The following is an 18,412-nucleotide window of genomic DNA, read 5'->3' as shown; positions in this document are numbered from 1 at the left end:
GACTTCAGCGAGCTCCTTTGCCCTCCACCATGTAAGGAGGCAGCAAGAAGATGGCCATCTGTGAACCAGGAAGCTGGTCCTCACAGACAACACATTTAGTGGTGCATTGATCTTGTAATCCCCTGCTTCTAGGCCTATGAAAATAAATGTCTGCTGCATATAAGCCTTTCAGTCTATGGCTTTTTACAAATTTTTATTTTTATGGCAGTACATATGAAGATACTGCTGTAACAAATTACCACAAACTTAACAGCTCAAAGCAACATAAATTTATTATCCTACAGTTCTGAAGGTCAGAAGTATAAAATGTGTCTATAAGGTTACAATCCTTCCAGAGGCTCTAGGAGAAAATCCATTTCCTTGCCTCTTCCAGTTTTTAGAGGCCCCTACACTCCTGGCTTACGGACACCCTCCTCTACCTTCAAAGACAGCAGTGTGACATCTTCATTCTGACTTTGCTTCTGTCATCCTATCTCCCTCCCTTTCCCCCTTTCTTTTACCTTCTCTCCCTCCCACCTGCTGCCCTCTTATTAAGACCCTTATAATTATACTGGGCTCACCCAGATAATTGAGGATAGTCTCCTTAGCTAAATCCTTAATTTAATCACAGGGGGTTTTACATTCTATAACATCAAGAAAAAAATATAGAAGGAAAATATATACTACAGTCAACATATGAGTGTTCATTTGTCACTGCATACAATCTTTCAACATAAAAAGTGCTATGTGGTTTCCAGTTTCAGTTCTGAAAAACAACAATGAAACAAAAGTCTTTGTTAAACTATAGTTGAAAGTCAAAATTCCCTTAAATTAAAAAATAGCTAAATTTGTCAGAATAAAAGAATACAATTTTTTACTTTTTCTAGTAGTAAAATCTATTCACATGCCTTAAAGAAGATTTGGGAAATTCATAAAGAAAAAAACCAAAAAGAAAAAAAATTTTCCCCAGAATTCCACTATTCAGAGATAACCATTCTTAATATTTCATATTATTTCCTTCCAGGATAATTTTTGAGACAACAATTTCTAATATAGACAACTTGTACAGCAGATACATTATATGGTAATAAAATAGTAAGGTTTCATTTGTTTACTCATTCATTCATTCATCCATCAATTCTTTCACCAGATGTACCATAATAGGCCATTCACCATTTATTCACAAAGTATACTGCCAGTCTCAGTAGGTACTAAAAGGTTAATAAGGCATGGACTCTAGCAGAAGTGTATTAAAATTCCCTTGGGCACACTTAACAAAAGACCAACTCAAACATATTGGCTCACCTAACTGGAAAGTGGTGCAAACTAGTAATTCTACATAAGAACTCCACTTTTCGTGTTTCTCAGTTCTGCTGGCCTGTTTCTGACTTCATTTTCAAAAGGTTCTCTCCATGTGGTAGCATAATGTCCTCTGCCAGTTTCAGGCTTGTATGGTCTTTAGAGTTTACGATCCCAGAGAAGAAAACCTTCTCTCTCCGTGTTCACATGTCAAAACTGACAGGAAACTCTGCTTGCCCCTGGCTGGGAGAACAGTTAATGGGAGTCCAGGAGGGGATTCTATAATCGTGAGGGCCTGGTCACACCCACAACCACACCTGCTATCAACATTAAGCCAGAATCACAAGGGTCAGGGAATGGCATTTATCTGAGAAACAGAAGTGTTCTGGTCAAAGCAACAGATATTTAATGAAAAGGACACATACTCAAATCGTTCTTTTTTGACAGATCATCCAGGTTAATATGGCTGATTCCAACTGATTATTCTTTTAAGAGCAGAATGTATAATATTATTAGAATCTCTTCTCAAAATTTTTTTTCCCTGAAATTTTTTTTCCTCTTCTCAAAAGCTATTTTTCCCTTGAAAGCATAGACTAATTTCTCCGTGAGTGTTCACATTTCTTACTAAACACAAGTCTGTGAGGTAAATGTATGTTATGATCGCATGTAGATGTGAGTGGAGATGGGCCATATACCTTTGGATTAACTCCTTGAAAAGCAAATGCAAGAGTGTTACAAAGACAATAATATAATAGTGAAAGGAGAAAAGAACTGTGGAAGTTCCACAAATGTGTACGGAAAGTAAAGACAAGATGATCAGGCAGCAATCCTGGAACAGCAATCTGTCATGCTGAATTTGGGCAGTTTCACCGGAAGCCTTTGTCAAGCCAACAAAGGAAGGAAATTAACATCTGAACAGCCATATTGCCCAAAATGTTTCATTAGATGTTTTCATTTGAATCACTTAACACAGATCAACTATTATTTCCAATCTAAAGATACAGAACCCAACACTCAAAAAGATTATTTAATGTACTCAAATTTCCATTTGAGCTGAAGTTTATCTGAAGCCAAAGTCCATTCTCTTTCCACTACTAAGCTGCCTTGCAGGAAAGAATAAATTATTTCAATAAAGGCCTATTTCATCTCTGAAGGGAAAGAGAAATTACTAAATTGCCAATGAAATAACTCATTTGAAAGATGAACTCAACAACCAGGAGTCCTGGGGTAAAACTGTACTATAAAAATGAACTTATGCTGTTAAACTTAAATGGCCTGTACCCTGTATCCCCTTGTCTATTTTGAAAACTAGTCTTTTTCTGTACACTTTCTTCCTTCACAGTTTCTGTCTCCAGACCATGGGGAGTTCTTCCCATCTCAGTCTTTGCTTGTGTTACGGGTTCTGCGTTGAAATACTTTTCCTTTCCTCCAGATGATATCAAGGTTGCTCCTTCTCATCACCAAGGATTTACTTAACTTAAAGGTCACCTCTACAAAGTCACCTCTTCCTACCCCTGCCCCTATTGAGACAGCATTCCTATTCTCAGCTTGCACTTAACAATATGTGAAACTGTTCCATTTGTTTGTTTAGGTTTTCATTGTCTCTTCCAAAGAGAATATACATTTGAGAGAAAGGCTCTTATCCACCCCCTGTTCCTCCAGCGCTTAAATTATTCTTGGGCACAGTAGGCCCGCTTTAAATGTTGAGGACTTGGATTGAAAGTGGTACAAACTGAGACTAAAACGTATCACTGTTAGAAAAAAGCGTGTGAGAAGAGACAAAAGAAGCCGATGGAGCCCGTGTAGGAGTTACAGTGCCTACCACCTCTAAAGAAAGGGAAACAAAAATAATAAGATGCAAACGCTTAAACAGCGTTTACTGCACGCCCGACATTGCTGTAGCATTTGTGACATGTATTCACTCGCTTCTGTCTCTAGTCAGGAGCGAGTTTACCACCCCTCTTCTTGCAGGAGAGTCTCGTGAAGCACCCAGGCTAAGCAACGCGTCCAGGTCACAACTCCACCGTGGACGACTGTGACCCAGGGCACGTTACTCAGCCTATGTCAGAATTTGAACCCCAGCAATTTAGGGTTCTTATGAAGTTCTCCTTGATATTTCCTTTGCAGGAAAGCTGAGCGGCTGGCAGCACGGCTCCACGGAGGTTTCTCTATGCCCGTAAACATAAGTTTTCGACTTAAAATGCCTGTGATGACTGTAAGAAACAAGCAGCAGCTCAGATGCAGCCCACGGCGGTGCTGACCCCTCGTTACCCGTGGGAGCGCTCACTTCCCCAACTGCTCAGATCCCACAAGACGGGGCCGTGGCCACGGCCGGGGTCGCCGTCTCAGCTCCCTCTCCGCCCCGTCCCCCTGCCACCCGGTCTTCCAGCGGTCGTGCCACCTGTAATGCGCAACCCGTCTAGCCCCAACCCCCTAGGCCTGACGAAAGGGGAAGCGTGAGAGCCGTCCACTGACATTTCCTGTCCTTCCGACGCTTATTGCTCGTGTCCTTTTCTGCGCGAACTCTGCCACCCAAGACGCACAACCCGGCGTTTCCGCAGCCCCAGTCGCCCCGGCCTCCGCTCGCCGGCCCCGCCCTCGCTGTGCGTCTGCGCAGTGGCGCAGTGGCCACGGCCTGCCCCTCCCCCTCCTGCCGCCGCGCCCCGATGACATCAGTCTCCTGAGCCGCAGAGTGACCGGGGAGTTGCGGCCGTGTGGGTTTTCTTTCCCCGGCTGACTCTGGCGCCCGCAGGGGCCCGCGACCCTCCGCCATGAAGGAGACGCCACTCTCAAACTGCGAGCGCCGCTTTCTCCTCCGCGCCATCGCAGAGAAGAAGGTAAATGGCCCCGCCGAGCTGCGCTCCGCGTGGGCGCCCGGGGTGGACTCGCGGACCTGGCCCGCGCGTCCCGGGGAGTCCCCGGGGTGGCCACGCGTTCCCCCAAAGCCTCAGGCGTTACTCTTCTTCCACGGGTTCTCCAAAGCTTGAGTCACCCCAGCAGCAGTGGGTGCCGTCGTTTTCACTTTCCTGTTGGGGTGCGACGGTTAGGATCCCACTTTCCGCCTAATGCTCAGCCCCGAGCCCGACACAGAGTATGTACTTGCTCACTAAATATGTGCTGAGGAATAAATGAATGAATGTTGTGCTTACAGCGACTGGATGGCAGACAAACCTATGACTATAGGAACATCAAGATCTCATTCGGAACAGATTATGGGTGCTGTATTGTGGAACTTGGGAAGACAAGGTAACAGGATTCGAATTAGATACAGATTAACGAGGAAGAGTTTTAAAATAACCTAATTGACCCAATTGTTTACAAAGCAACTGAGAAGTCTGGACAGTACCTTGTTTAGCTGCCAAAAATAAGTTTTTTAAATTAGTGCAAGATTTTTTTTGGCTTTGCGGTCACACTTAGATCTAAATGAAATTTAAATGTGTTTTCTGTCGGTTGAGTATCAAGTACTTTCTATAAGTCGTATAGGCAACCAACAGTGATTACTCTTTGTTTTCTACATGTTTCATATTATAGTATGCGGAATGTAGAGCTCTTGAGCGTCTTGTCATTTCTTCTTTTTCCTGAGTGATAATGGGAATTAGGTTTTTATTATTTATTTGAAAGTTGTGAGGCTATTTGGTCAGATAATGTTGGTGAACCATGCCATATGAAAAACTTTAAGAAATCTCAAGTGCCACCTTCTATCAAAGATTTAAGAAAAGAGAAGTAAAGACCATTTATTATTTTTAAAAAAAAATCTGTGGCTAAGTAAATACTGTAACAAAGAGAGGTTTTTTTTCTGTCATCTTTTTGGATATAACAATATATGTTTTATTTCTGTGTATATTCTGTTTTATATGTAGTTTCTACCTCTTATGATACATCTTGTTCTGTATGTTATTACTCGAGTAAGAGTGAAACTTAATTGTTATCTGTTTTAGATTTGTTTTTAATTTGAAAGGAAATACATTTAGTTAATGGCTTTGCACCTTTACCTTTTGCAGAGTTCTTGGACAGGTTTCCTGTGAACTTGTTTCTCCAAAACTCAATAGGGCAACAGAAGGTATTCTTTTTTTTAACCTTGAACTCTCTCAGATGGCTGCCCCAGCATTTGAACCTGGCAGGTATTTAAAATCATTTCCTTAAGCTGCTTTAGTCATAGGAGAGCCTAACAGCAGTGAGTTATTGTTTTAATGTCTAGTGTTATATTTCATGACATTACCCCATTCCTCTTTTCATAGGCAGTCAGATCTCTTGGTGAAGTTGAATCGACTCTTGGAAAGATGTCTGAGAAATTCAAAGTGTATAGACACTGAATCTCTCTGTGTTGTTGCTGGTGAAAAGGTAGGGAATATGGTCAAAATTCTTAATCTTAGGATGAATATTCTCGATCATGGGTTCCTATATCTATGCTTTTTTTCTCAGTGCCGTAGTTAATTCAGATTTGTACTGGTTCACGTCACTTCAGAAGTTCTTAAGTGCTTCCCTTATAACTTTGTGCTATCTCTTGCTGTCTGAAGGGTTAAAAAACATTGTCTTTAAAGAGTGAAAATAGCAACTAGGGTTGGTTAAAAATGTTTTATTCAAAAACGTGTTTTTTCCATAAAACCTCTATTTTCTTATGTTATTTAAGTGAGTTGATAGAAGGAGTGGTGTTTTTCTTTTTTATAGATAAAGAACTGAAGAACAGATGAAATCTTTCATTTAGATAGGTTTATTGATTTGCACAGGGCCATACAGTGAACTGGTGGGTAGAGCTGACATTGGAAATCTTAGTCCTAATAAATTGTGTTACATGAGGATATTAGAATTTTTTTTTTTGATTAAGGTATTTTGACCAGTTTTTTGTTTTGTTTTGTTTTGTTTTTGAGTTGGAATCTCACTCTGTCACCCAGACTGGAGTGCAGTGGCACGCTCCTGGGCCACCGCAGCCTCGACCTGCTGGGTGCAGGTGATCCATCTGCCTCAGCCTTCCAAGTAGCTGGAACTACAGGCACACGCTACCACGTCCAGCTAATTTTTGATTTATTGTAGAGACGAGGTCTCGCCAAGTTGCCCAGGCGGGTCTCGAACTCACAGGCTCAGGCAATCCACTTGCTTCGGCTTCCCAAAGTGCTGGGATTACAGGCTGAGCCGCTGTGCCCAGTCTGACCAGTTTTTAACTCCGGAGAAGTCACTTAGCTTTTCACATTCCATACCTGAATATAATACTTTCTAGATTTTGTTACTTGTAAGGCTATCAAAACTATTATGTAAAACCTGGTTTTTAAATTAGCAGATATAATACAAATATAGTTAGATTTGGAGTTCGGAAACTCTTAGTATCAAACATTAGAGTGGTTCTATTTATTTAGAGTATATATTTTACTGTTGTCAAATGACTAATAGAATGGTGAACTATTGTTTTTTCAGTTGTTTGCCTCAAACATTTTCTAAATATATTTTTTGTTGATAAACTAGAAGTAGTAACTGCATGTTTTAACAGCAAGAAAAAAAATTATATACAGTGTTACTTTTCCTAATAAATAGCCACTAGTTGTGATCAGTTAGGATTTATTTTTATTTTAAATTCGCTTTCAGGTTTGGCAAATACGTGTGGACCTACATTTATTAAATCATGATGGAAACATTATTGATGCTGCAAGCATTGCTGCAATTGTGGCCTTATGTCACTTCCGAAGACCTGATGTCTCTGTTCAAGGAGATGAAGTAACACTGGTAAGCTCTCATGATGTGAGCCACGGTCCGTTTTATGAATGAATGAGTATCCTAAACGTGCAGGCAACTGTTACTAGTAAAGTTATGTCGTAGAAGACAATTAAGTAGGTTTTAACATTTGTTGATAAGGCAGAAATTCCATCTGGTCAAAATTGCCTTAGAAATCTCTTAAGTTTTCTATATTGAAATGCCTGTCAATAAGAACACACCCTAGCTTGATCTAGAGTAAAACTAGATGCGTACTTATTTGGATTGAGTATTAGATGAAGTGGTTGACTTGCGTTTAGGGGCCACATATGTGAAAAAGACATGCTTGTCAGCACAGTGAAATACCCTGCAAGAGGCATGCAGTAACTGAATGGGACTGAGGGATCAGCAGATTCACATCTCTCTCTAGGATTTTTGTTCATTAAGCAAAATAGATGGCAGAAGTCCATCAGAGGCTCGGGAGGACTTTAAGCCATATTGCTCTGCTCTACTCCCAAAGTAGGACAGGGGTAGGATCTAAGAATTTGTGCTTCTGAGTTCTCTGATAATACCGGTGTTACTGCTCCAGCAGCACATTTTGAAAACCATTGATCTATATTGTCTTTCTCTTTTATGCTGAGTGTGTCAGTTCCGATTTACATAAATCACATGCTAGAATAATGAAAGTGCGCTGTAGTCATAGTTTGGAGCCTAAAGTTTCAAAAGGAAATGTCAGGTGCCAAAATTTTTTTTTTTTTGAGTTGGAGTCTTACTCTGTCACCCAGACTGGAGTGCAGTGGCCTCTCCCGGCCACCGCAGCCTCGGCCTGCTGGGCTCCGGCGATCCTTCCGTCTCAGCCTTCTGAGTAGCCAGAATTACAGGCATGCGCCACCACGCCCGGCTGATTTTTTGATTTATTGTAGAGATGAGGTCTCGCTGCCCAGGCAGGTCTCGAACCCGCGGGCTCAGGCAATTCACTCACCTCAGCCTCCCAAAGGCGCGGGATTACAGGCTGAGCCACCGAGCCTGGCTGGTGCCAAAATTTTTAAAGCAATGATTCATAATACTGCTTTTAGGCATTAGACTGGAGCAGACCCTTGAAAGACATTGAGATAGTGATGTAGATTACTATTAGTGGAGATAATGTTCCTTTAGAGGAGGGAGTTGGAATAAGGAAGTAAATAAACAGTAGAGAGTGATTAGTAGAATTGAAATTAATTTTTAAAATACTGTAGTGTTGTTGCTGGTGGGAATGTAAAATGTACAGCCAACTTGGAAAAGTTTGGCAGTTTCTTAAAAAGTTAAGCATAAACATTTTACATTCAGAAAAATAATAATGGAAGAAGAAAATACTCGTATGTACGTCTTCCTGCATATTCAACCTTGTAACATTAAAATAAATTATAAATTATAAATTAGAACCAGGAGAAAAAATTTTCAGCAGTTTCACGCCTAGAATCTACAGGAGGAATAAGAGCATATGTTCATTCAGAGACTTGTATGTAAATGTTCATAGCAGCGTTAATCGTAATAGCCAAAAACTGGAAACAATTCAGATGTTCATCAGCTGGTGAATGGATAAACAAAATGTGGTATGTTCATATAATGGAATACTATTCAGTAATAAAAATTACTAAACTGATACCTGCTACAAGGTAGATGAGGCATGTACAACTGAAAGAAGCCAGGTACAAAAGATTATAAATTGTTTGATCCCATTTATATGGAATGCTCAGAAAAGGCAGATTTATAGACAGAAAGCAGATAGATTAGTGTTTGTTTGGGGCTGAGGTGAGTGAGGATTGTCTATAAACAGGTTCAAGGGAATTTAGAGGGATAATGGAAATGCTAAAAAACTGGATTGTGGTAATGGTTTCATCACTTTGCGTTTGTTAAATATTGAGTCATTTACTTACAATGAGGGATCTTACGGGATGTAAATTATACTTCAATAAAGCTTTTTGAAAAAGATGTACAGTTTTGAGGAACATGAGTGGCAAAGACAGACAGGTAATTGTAAAAGAAGTTATTTAGGTACTCACTGAGGATAGAAGGAATTTCCTTTTTTATTTTAGTATTTGATGTACAAGATTTTTTGTGTGTGTGTTCATAATTTAATGACTGTAATTATTAAACCTTTTCTTTTCAAACAGTATACACCTGAAGAGCGTGATCCTGTACCATTAAGTATCCACCACATGCCTATTTGTGTCAGTTTTGCCTTTTTCCAGCAAGGGTAGGTCTTGCCTTGTCATGGACCAGAATTATAAGCACAGCTAGAACTTTGTGGCTCTACTCATATGTGTCATAGACAAATGAAAAAACACCTCCTTTAATGTTAAAGCACTTATGGTTCTTTTATTTCTTTTAAGGGCATTAGTTGGCAGAGAGCTTCTTCTTAATAAATATGACGAAACAGTTATACAACACTTTCCGACATTTTTCATTTTATTATTTTATGTTTATTTTTCTAGAGACAGATTTTTTTCTCTCTGTCGCCCAAGCTGGAGTGCATTGCCATGCTCTAGCTTTCTGTAGCCTTGACCTCCTGGGCTTAAGCAGTCTCGAGTAACTGGTACTACAGGCATGCACCACTATGCTTGATTAACTTATTTTTTGTGTGTGTGGAGACTGTGTCTCACCATATTACCCAGGCTGGTCTTGAACTCAAGCTGTCCTCTCACCTTGGCCTCCCAAAGCATGAGCTACCACACATAGCTAAAATTTTCTTTTCATGGCATACTTACAAACTTATTAATTTACTGTAGCACGGTAGTATCTTATCTTTCCTAAAGGAGGACAGGTGTTAAGAGAATTATATGCTTGGCTAAATTTGGGGAAACGGGAAAGAATTACTGTGGATTAATGGGATACAAGGAACTTTAGAGCATATTAGGTGGAGCAGTTCTAGGAGTAGGTTAACAAAAGAGGATGTTCACAAACTATGAGAAGAATCTGGTCTCCTTCAGCTGTCCAGCAGTTTTTTCACAACCCACAGCTGAAATCTCCCTGCAGCAGGAAATCTAGAAAGAACCATGTAATGGTACTTTAAAATGAAAGCTTGAGCCTTTCTATGCTTTAGAAATAAAAGGAAACATAAATAAGATATTTTAACAGTATTGTACATAAGGACTTGAGAAAAGCTTTCAACTCTTAGTCATTGTAGGGTAGAGTTTCATTGGAGGGAAATGGACCAGCATTGTCCAACAGAAATAAAATGTGAGCCATGTATGTGGTTTTAAATGTAGGAGTCACATTAAAGAGGTTAAAAGGAACAAGTAAGATTAATTTTTATGTATTTTATTTAATATATGCAAAATATTTTCATTTTAATATGTAATCATTATCTTTAGAATTGCCCTTGAGATATTCTACATTCTTTTATTTCTACTAAGTCTTTGAAATCAATATTTTACATGCTCAGTTTGTACTGACCACTTTTTGAGGGCTCAGTAACCACAGGTGACTACTGGCTATGTATTAGATAGTACAGATATAGGCAATATTTTTTTTAATGTGCCATTAGCAGAACCTGGAAGAACTTCAGAATACAGAACATTAGGCAACTTTAAAATTAATCTTAAAATTAGCCAAATTAATGTTCTCTAATTTTTTATTAATGAGCCAGAATTTATTTAATAAAAGAGATAGTGTTCAGTTTAGATTATATATTACTTAAATAAAACCAATCTGAATTTAATGTGATTTAACTAATAGCTAGAGATATCTCGTTAGCATTCACTTGTGTTCATCAACAAATATTTTCTTGTCTCTTTACTCATTTAAGTGATTCAAGTTCATAGGCTCAGAACTTAACTCAGTTGACTGTACTGATGGCATCTTTTAAAAATATTTATTACCCTAAAAATGGTAATCATGCAGCCTCAGATTTGTTCAGGTCATTTAACATTCATTTCAGAACATACTTATTGGTGGATCCCAATGAACGAGAAGAACATGTAATGGATGGCTTGCTGGTGATTGCCATGAACAAACATCGAGAGATTTGTACCATCCAATCCAGTGGTGGAATAATGCTACTAAAAGATCAAGTTAGTCTCATTAAGAATAAGTTGCTTGTCTTTAGAAGCTTTTTCTCATCCTTTAGCCACATGAACTTTTAGAAATTAGATTGTCATGTAGCATACATATAGTTTAGGTGATTAAGAGCACATAGAGGCTGCTTTAGTTTGAATTCAAACTCTACCTTGTACTAACTGACCTTGGGCAAATGATTTCACATCTTTGGGCCTGTTTCTTTATTGTAAAATACGGAGTGATGTTATTATATTACTGACACCTTGTTCTTGGGATATAAGGATAGGTAAATAGGTATAGATATATTGCACAGTGTCTAGCATATATTAAGTGTACATTAAATATTAGTTTCTGTTATCATCATCGTCATTACTGGCATTACAGCTACTACCCAGATCTCTGTTTTTATGACTATCAGAGAAAGGGAGCTAGTACATCCCTGAGCATATGTGTGTATCTGTGGCCTCTTCCGTGGCATTTTCTGTACTGTCGTGTAAGAGAACTTTTGGGTTTGTTCCCTTAATGCGATAGTCCTTCACATATTTTAAAACAACTCTCATATCTTGCCTTAATCTGTGTTTACCTTGTATTTCATATTTGGGGGAAAAAAGGTGTAAAGGTAGAATAGTTTCATGGTTTTAGTTTCCCTAGAGAAAATTATTTGTCTTGTTGCCTTTAAATAACAGAATTCACTTTTATAAATAGGTTTTGAGATGCAGTAAAATAGCTGGTGTGAAAGTAGCAGAAATTACAGAGCTCATACAGAAAGCTTTGGAAAATGACCAGAAAGTTAGGTAAGTAACTTTTTCAGAAATGAATGGTCTTTTTATATATTTTTTCTGTTCAGGGTCTTCTCTACTCAAGGACAATCATATAATTTTCAGTTATTCTATTATTTGTTAATCTTAGTTGAATATACTACATAATACATTTTTTGAAAGTTGATTGGACTGTTATGTTTTATCCAATTTAAATATAACCTGTATTGAAAAGCCACATAAGATTTTTCTTTAGAAGTTCATTTTTTTTAAGGAAAAAAACCCCTAGGGTCTCAAATTAATGAAAAGAAAACAAACGAGTTGATTCCCATTACTACTACTTACACTGTGTTCCCTTAAGCAAGATATAGAACCCAGCACTTCAGTGTCCTCTTCTATCATATGGGATATTAAGGCCACCACAGTAGGACTGATCTAAAGATCAGAGTTGTATACTTCAGCACTTAGCACATGCATGACACATGGTTCAGTAAATGATGATGATGATGGGAACTTATTTCTCTTGATAGGCATAATAAGTTGGTGAGGTTAAGTTAAATAAACTATCTCTGTTCCAATATTCCTCATCCACCAAATGATAAAATAATAATTATTTTTCTTCTTGTTTTCCCTCTATTCTGTCATTTTCCTCCTCTACTCCCCCTCCCGAAAAAAACCCCACATACAGGAAAGAAGGTGGAAAGTTTGGCTTTGCAGAATCTATAGCAAATCAAAGGATCACAGCATTTAAAATGGAAAAGGCCCCTATTGATACCTCAGATGTAGAGGAAAAAGCAGAAGAAATCATTGCTGAAGCAGAACCTCCTTCAGAAGTGTATCTTTATTGGGTGGTTTTGCAGTAACAAAAAGATTCATAACCTTGTAGCCATTTGAAGAGTGTGCATAATGAAATTCTGAAATACTGTACTTTGTTAGCTAAAACACTTAAGTATAAGATAGTTATATGAGTCATAGTAAATTGGTAGTATAATATTCAGCTTGTCTTCACTTATCCTGCAAAAAACTTTTATTTTAAGAACCAATTTATAACATTTCATTTTCATCTGAAAAAATCTTCAATAGTGATGGTATAGTGAAGCACTTCATACACTGTTATTGAAATTATTCACTCACTAAATTTAGTACTACAACTAAAATGTTAAGAACCTGTCTCTTGATATGCTTTTATTTTTATTAATTATTTTTTATTTTTAGTGACAGGACCTTTGTTGCCCTGGCTAGAGTATAGTGGTTCATTCCTAGCTCACTGTAGCCTTAACCTCCTGGGTTCAAGTGATCCCTTCCACCTCGTAGCTAGAACTACATGCGAGTAATACCACGGCTGGCTAATTTTTTTTTTTTTTTTTTTTAATTGTAGGGACAGATTCTTACTTTGTTGCTCAGGCTGGTCTCGAATTCCTGGCCACAAGTGATTTTACCTCAGCCTCCCAAAGTGCTGGGATTACAGGCATGAGCCACTGTACCCAGCCAGATATTTCTTACCATTAATTGTTTCATAAAGTTTTACCTGAGTTGTAAACAAAGTTTTGCCTGAGTTATTTTTTTCTTCATTGTCTATTGTTCATTGTTTTTTTCCTAAGGATTCGAGGCATACCTGAATCAATCTTACAAGAAAACTTTCATTCTCATCTTTTTTAGTAGTATATTAAATAGATTTTAGGCTGGGCACAGTGGTCTATGCCTATAATCTCAGCAGAGGATTGCCTGAGCTCACTGGTTCGAGACCAGCCTGGGCAACTTGGTGAGACCTCTGCAATAAATGAAAAAATTAGCCAGGCATGGTGGCGCATGCCTGTAGTTTAAGCTACTTGGAAGGTTGAGGTGGAAGGATCGCCTGAGCCCAGCAGGTCGGGCCGTAAATGTGCCACTTCCTCTGCACTCCAGCCTGGGCAACAGTAAAAATTTGACTCAAAAAAAAAAAAGCAGTATTTTTATTACTCAGTTTTCTTAACTTGTTAAGTGTTTCTAAGCCTGTGCTGTGGACTCCTGGAACTGCCCAAATTGGAGAGGGAGTAGAAAACTCCTGGGGTGATCTTGAAGACTCTGAGAAGGAAGATGAGGATGAAGGTGGCAGTGATGAAGCTATCATTCTGGATAGTATAAAAATGGACACTGGAGTAGACATCTCTGATATTGGAAGCCAAGGTAGGTGACACTTTATGTATTGTGTATAGATACTTCTATATAGGCAATATATATTAATGCCAGTTCATTTTAAAAAGAATATGCTTATCTTTGTGGAGTAGTGGTACACTTTGACATATAAGGGATAGTGCCATTTTTCATGAAAACTTTGTTTTATTTTTCTTTATATAGTACTTGGGTCCGTTTTAAGGGGATGAGCTTCTTAAAGATCTAATTCTTATATGCTGTCTTTTGTTGTATAGTTTCTAGCCTGAAACATGAAAAGCATATATCATAACATAGTAGTACTGTCTGAGTAAAACTCTGTGATGATAGAGTTGTCTATACTGTATATCTATATTTGCACAGTATAGCAGCCACTAGCCCCATGGAGGTATTGAACTTTTGAAATGCATCTTGTGTGACTGAAGAACTGCCTTTTAAATTTTATTTAATAGTAGTATAAAGTTAAATAGCCATATGTGGCTAGTGGCTACCTATTAAGACAGTACAGCCAGGCAAGGTGGCTAGGTTAGAGGATTGCCTGAACCCAGGGCAACTTGGCAAAACCCCATCTCCACAACAAATCAAAAAATTAGTTGGGCATAGTGGTGTGTACCTGTGGTTCCAGCTACTTGGAAGGCTGAGGTGGAAGGATTGCCTGAGTCCGGCAGGCTGAGGCTGTGGTAGCAGTATTAGAACATAAAAAAAACTTATGGCTAGGTGCAGTATCTCACACTTATAATCCCAGCACTTTGGGAGGCTGAGGTGAGAGGATTTCTTGAGCTCAGGAGCTTGAGACCAGCATAAATAGCATAGTGAGACCTCATCTCAGCAACAACAACAACAAAAAATTAGCCTCGTGTTGTGGCACATTCCTGTTGTCCTAGCTACTTGGGAGTCTAGGTGGGAGGATCACTTGAGCCCAGAAGGTTGAGGCTGCAGTGAGCTGTGATCTTGCTACTGCACTTTAGCCTGGGTGACAGAATAAGACTCTGGCTTGGGGGGTAGGGAGAGGAGGGGAAACCCTCTTAGAAGTGACTGGAGTACTGGTAGCTCCTTGTATTCTGAAAGCTGCAGACCTGAAGGAATTAATTGATTTTACTTAACATTTCTACTTTGGAGAAAATGAAATTCTGGCTTGGTCCATCTAATAAAATAATGACTTTTTTGTGTGTATAGTTAAAAACAGAAATCACACAGGAATCTAGGAACTAGGCTGGCAGGAAACTAGAGAATACACTTACTAAATCTGGATAAGGAAACAGTAAAGGGGATCCTGTTTAGTAGGAATGTGATGTACATATCAGCTGCATTCAGACTTTTTTTGTGTCATGGTCTCACTCTGTCACCCAGGGTGGAGTGCAGTGGCACAATCACGGCTCACCACAGTCTTAACCTCTGGATTCAAGTGATTCTCCTGCCTCAGCATCTAGAGTAGATAGGAGCCACACCAGCACACCTGGCCAATATTTTTGATTTTTTGTTTAGATGGGATCTTCCTTTGTTGCTCAGGCTGGCCTCAAACGCCTGGGCTCCAGCAATCCTCCTGCGTCAGTCTCCCAAGGTGCAGGGATTATGGACATGAGCCACTGTGCCTGGTCATGGAAATTATTGCTTATGAACATTACTGAGAGGCCAGCCATGGTACAATCATAGCACTTTAGGAGGCTGAGGCAAGGAGGATCACTTGAGGTCAGGAGTTCAAAATCAGCTTTGACAACATAGCAAAACCTTGTCTCGAAAATAAATTTTAAAAATTAGTCAGGCATGTTGGTGTGTGTCTATAGTCCCACCTATTTGGGATGCTGAGGTGGGAGGATCTCTTGAGCCTGGGAGTTGTTACAGTGAGGTATGATCACAGCACTGTACTCCAGCCTGGGAGACAAGATCCCAGCTCCTAAAAACAAATACTGAGAGCCTACTGGCCTTTTTTTTTTTTTTTTTTTTTAATCACTCAGGTAAATAGATGAGGGGAAAAAAAGTCCCATTGATTGGGACCCTTATTCAACTTTCCCAGTGGTTACTTTTTTTTTTGAGTTGGAGTCTCACTCTGTCACCCAGGCTGGAGTGCAGTAGCACACTCACAGCCACCGCAGCCTTGACCTGCTGGGCTCAGGTAATCCTTTGGCCTCAGCCTTCCAAGTAGCTAGAACCACAGGCATGTGCCATCATGCCCAGCTAATTTTTTGTTTTTTATTGTAGAGGTGAGCTCTCACTATGTTGCTCAGGTTGGTCTCAAACCCCTGAGCTCAGGTAATCCTCTCACCTCCCACTTCCAAAGTGCTGGGATTATAGGCGTGAGCCACTGCTCCTGGCTCCCAGTGGTTACTTCTATTTGATAGTATTCTTCCTGAACTTGTTCCAAGTATATATTTACAATATGCAGTGATGTAAGGTGGTTAAACACAGGGATTTATCTTTAGAAGTTTTTCATGTCATTGTATGTAGACTATATCTTATATTTTTTTAATGTGTGGTGACATGTAAAAAAAGTCACCAACAAGCATTGTAGGTTCATTGGTACATGCTGTGCAATCATAATTTATTTGACATCTTCCACCTGGTGTTTTTCTATTTGAGCAGACAATGCCAACTCATTTTCTTCCTCCCTTATTAATATGTAATTTATGGTCCAGCCTGTTGTTGAAAGACAATGTGGAAGGAGGCACTTGTGATTTCTGAAAACAACCTCTCAACTGATTGATCAGAAGCTTGACAAATTTTAAATGGGACATAAACTTTTCATTATTTTTGAATGGAAAACTGCAAGGAAACATTTTTGAAAAATTTGTGGTTGCATAAATTTCTCCTGTATAATCACCAGCAATCTTTTTATGTCCCCTTAGAGGGGACATCTGAGTACAAAGGGCTAATAATGCTAGTGTACTTGTACCTGCATATACATCTTTATATATTTGTTTAGTATTCTTCTGAGGCTAAAAGATTTAAAGTCAGATATTCTATTTTTGATTGGAAGAGTAGTTTTCAACTGAATAAGGAAGGTGAACCTGAGCTAATCAGGGAGATGAGACAGGTAAAGCCTTTCTAAAACATGTGAAGCAAGGGAGGAACTAAAAAATAAAAAGGAAGAATTGCCATACAAGCAACCAACTGGGGAAAGGATTAATTCATGATACACACACATACATATATATATATCAAGGTCAACCCTGATAGTAGTAAAGGAAATAAATTCAAAGGAAACTGACTTGATTACTATGTTGGGCAGTATTAAAAATAACAGCATTGTCAAGTGTGTATGAGAAAAGAGTTTTTTCACTATTTCTCAGAGTGTAAATTGGAACTATTTCTGGAGGGACTTGGCAAAAGTATCTTTTAGAATGTATATGCCTTTTGACCCAACAATTCTGCCTCTAAGAATTTTTCTTCCAGTGTTTATAGTAAGGAGAAAATAGAAATAACAAATGCTAGGATAAACTGGTACCTTCTTATAGAACAGAGTATCACAAACAGTTCAACTGGCACATTGACTTCAGATCATTTCCAAGTTAGTTCTACAAAAGATGCTATATAGATTTTCCCTAACTTCTATTATGATATGTGTCAAATGGTTATATAATTAAGGAATCTTTGGGAAATAAGATATTAAACAATTTTTGCACACGAGTTCTTTAGAGCTCCAAGGATTGACTTATAAGGAGAAAAATATAGTAGTTTGGGCTGTCTTATAACTTGTTAAAACCCTATGTTGAAATATACTTATGTTGCTTTCTTAACATTTTTTTAAAAAGATGCCCCTATAGTACTCTCCGATAGTGAAGAGGAAGAAATGATCATTTTAGAACCAGACAAGAATCCAAAGAAAATAAGGTAACAAATTTCTGGTTTATTTGACTTCAGTAAGCCACTTATTTTCAGTTTCAGGGTCTTTCTCTGCAATATAAAGGAGTGGGACTAAAATAGTGATTCCCATATCTGGTAGATCACCAGAATCTTTTGGGGGATTTCTTTCTTTCCTCCCTCCCACCCTTCCTCGCTTCAGACTTACTCTCTGATCTTACTCCCAAAAGGACACCCTTTTTCATTAAATCCCTAGGTATTTGGTGGTTTCTCCACCGTGGTTTAAAAAATTAGGACTCAATTCTACAAAACACTTTGTACAGTTGTATTTCCTTCACTCTCATAGCTGACACATTTCATATCCTAGAAAAAAAATAAGGAAGGCCTGCTATTTCAGTGATTCAGAATTTAAGAAAAGCATGCTGTTAGTAAACTGTTCATTTACTTTATTCACAGAACACACACCATCAGTGCAAAACAAGAAAAGGCACCAAGTAAAAAGCCAGTGAAAAAAAGAAAAAAGAAGAGAGCTGCTAATTAAAATGGACATGGTTGTATATTTGTATATATAGCTATTAAAAGGATATTTATTCAGTTTATAACAACTTGGATATTTTTTATTCACAAATCCATTATAAAATCTAGTGGGTTTTTAAAAAGTAGTTTCCTTTACATCATACTTTAAAATAAACTTCCTGGAGAACTTC

The 18,412-nt window shown here is 38.6% G+C and overlaps 1 protein-coding gene across 2 annotated transcripts; it reads left to right on the top strand.

Moving 5' to 3' along the window:
* Positions 1-3,992: 3,992 nt before the first annotated feature.
* On the top strand, positions 3,993-18,304 carry EXOSC9 (exosome component 9). 2 transcript variants are annotated; one of them, XM_021717737.1, is made up of 13 exons: positions 3,993-4,115; positions 4,430-4,524; positions 5,280-5,399; positions 5,517-5,619; positions 6,856-6,993; positions 9,114-9,196; positions 10,880-11,012; positions 11,704-11,792; positions 12,445-12,591; positions 13,738-13,922; positions 16,107-16,157; positions 17,657-17,735; positions 18,162-18,304. In XM_021717737.1, the coding sequence occupies exons 1-13, from the start codon at positions 4,050-4,052 to the stop codon at positions 18,244-18,246; spliced, it is 1,374 nt and encodes a 457-aa protein (XP_021573412.1). In that variant the 5' UTR covers positions 3,993-4,049; the 3' UTR covers positions 18,247-18,304. The 2 variants fall into 2 exon arrangements, with proteins under 2 accessions (XP_021573412.1, XP_008066587.1); XM_008068396.2 differs by lacking the exon at positions 16,107-16,157.
* The last annotated feature ends 108 nt before the right edge of the window (positions 18,305-18,412 follow it).

Source organism: Carlito syrichta, unplaced genomic scaffold, assembly GCF_000164805.1.
Source record: "Carlito syrichta isolate Samal-C Ts95f unplaced genomic scaffold, Tarsius_syrichta-2.0.1 Scaffold310650, whole genome shotgun sequence".
In the NCBI taxonomy this organism is placed as follows: Eukaryota; Metazoa; Chordata; class Mammalia; order Primates; family Tarsiidae; genus Carlito; species Carlito syrichta.
This window is presented reverse-complemented; position numbering and strand designations above follow the sequence as displayed.

Bases quoted from the DNA above. Each gene is read 5' to 3' on its own strand.
- EXOSC9 (XM_021717737.1), top strand. From the start codon at position 4,050: ATGAAGGAGACGCCACTCTCAAACTGCGAGCGCCGCTTTCTCCTCCGC. The intron at 4,525-5,279 runs GTAACAGGATTC...TACCTTTTGCAG, and splicing joins GTGGAACTTGGGAAGACAAG to AGTTCTTGGACAGGTTTCCT. The intron at 16,158-17,656 runs GTAATCCTCTCA...TTTTTTAAAAAG, and splicing joins TCTCAAACCCCTGAGCTCAG to ATGCCCCTATAGTACTCTCC.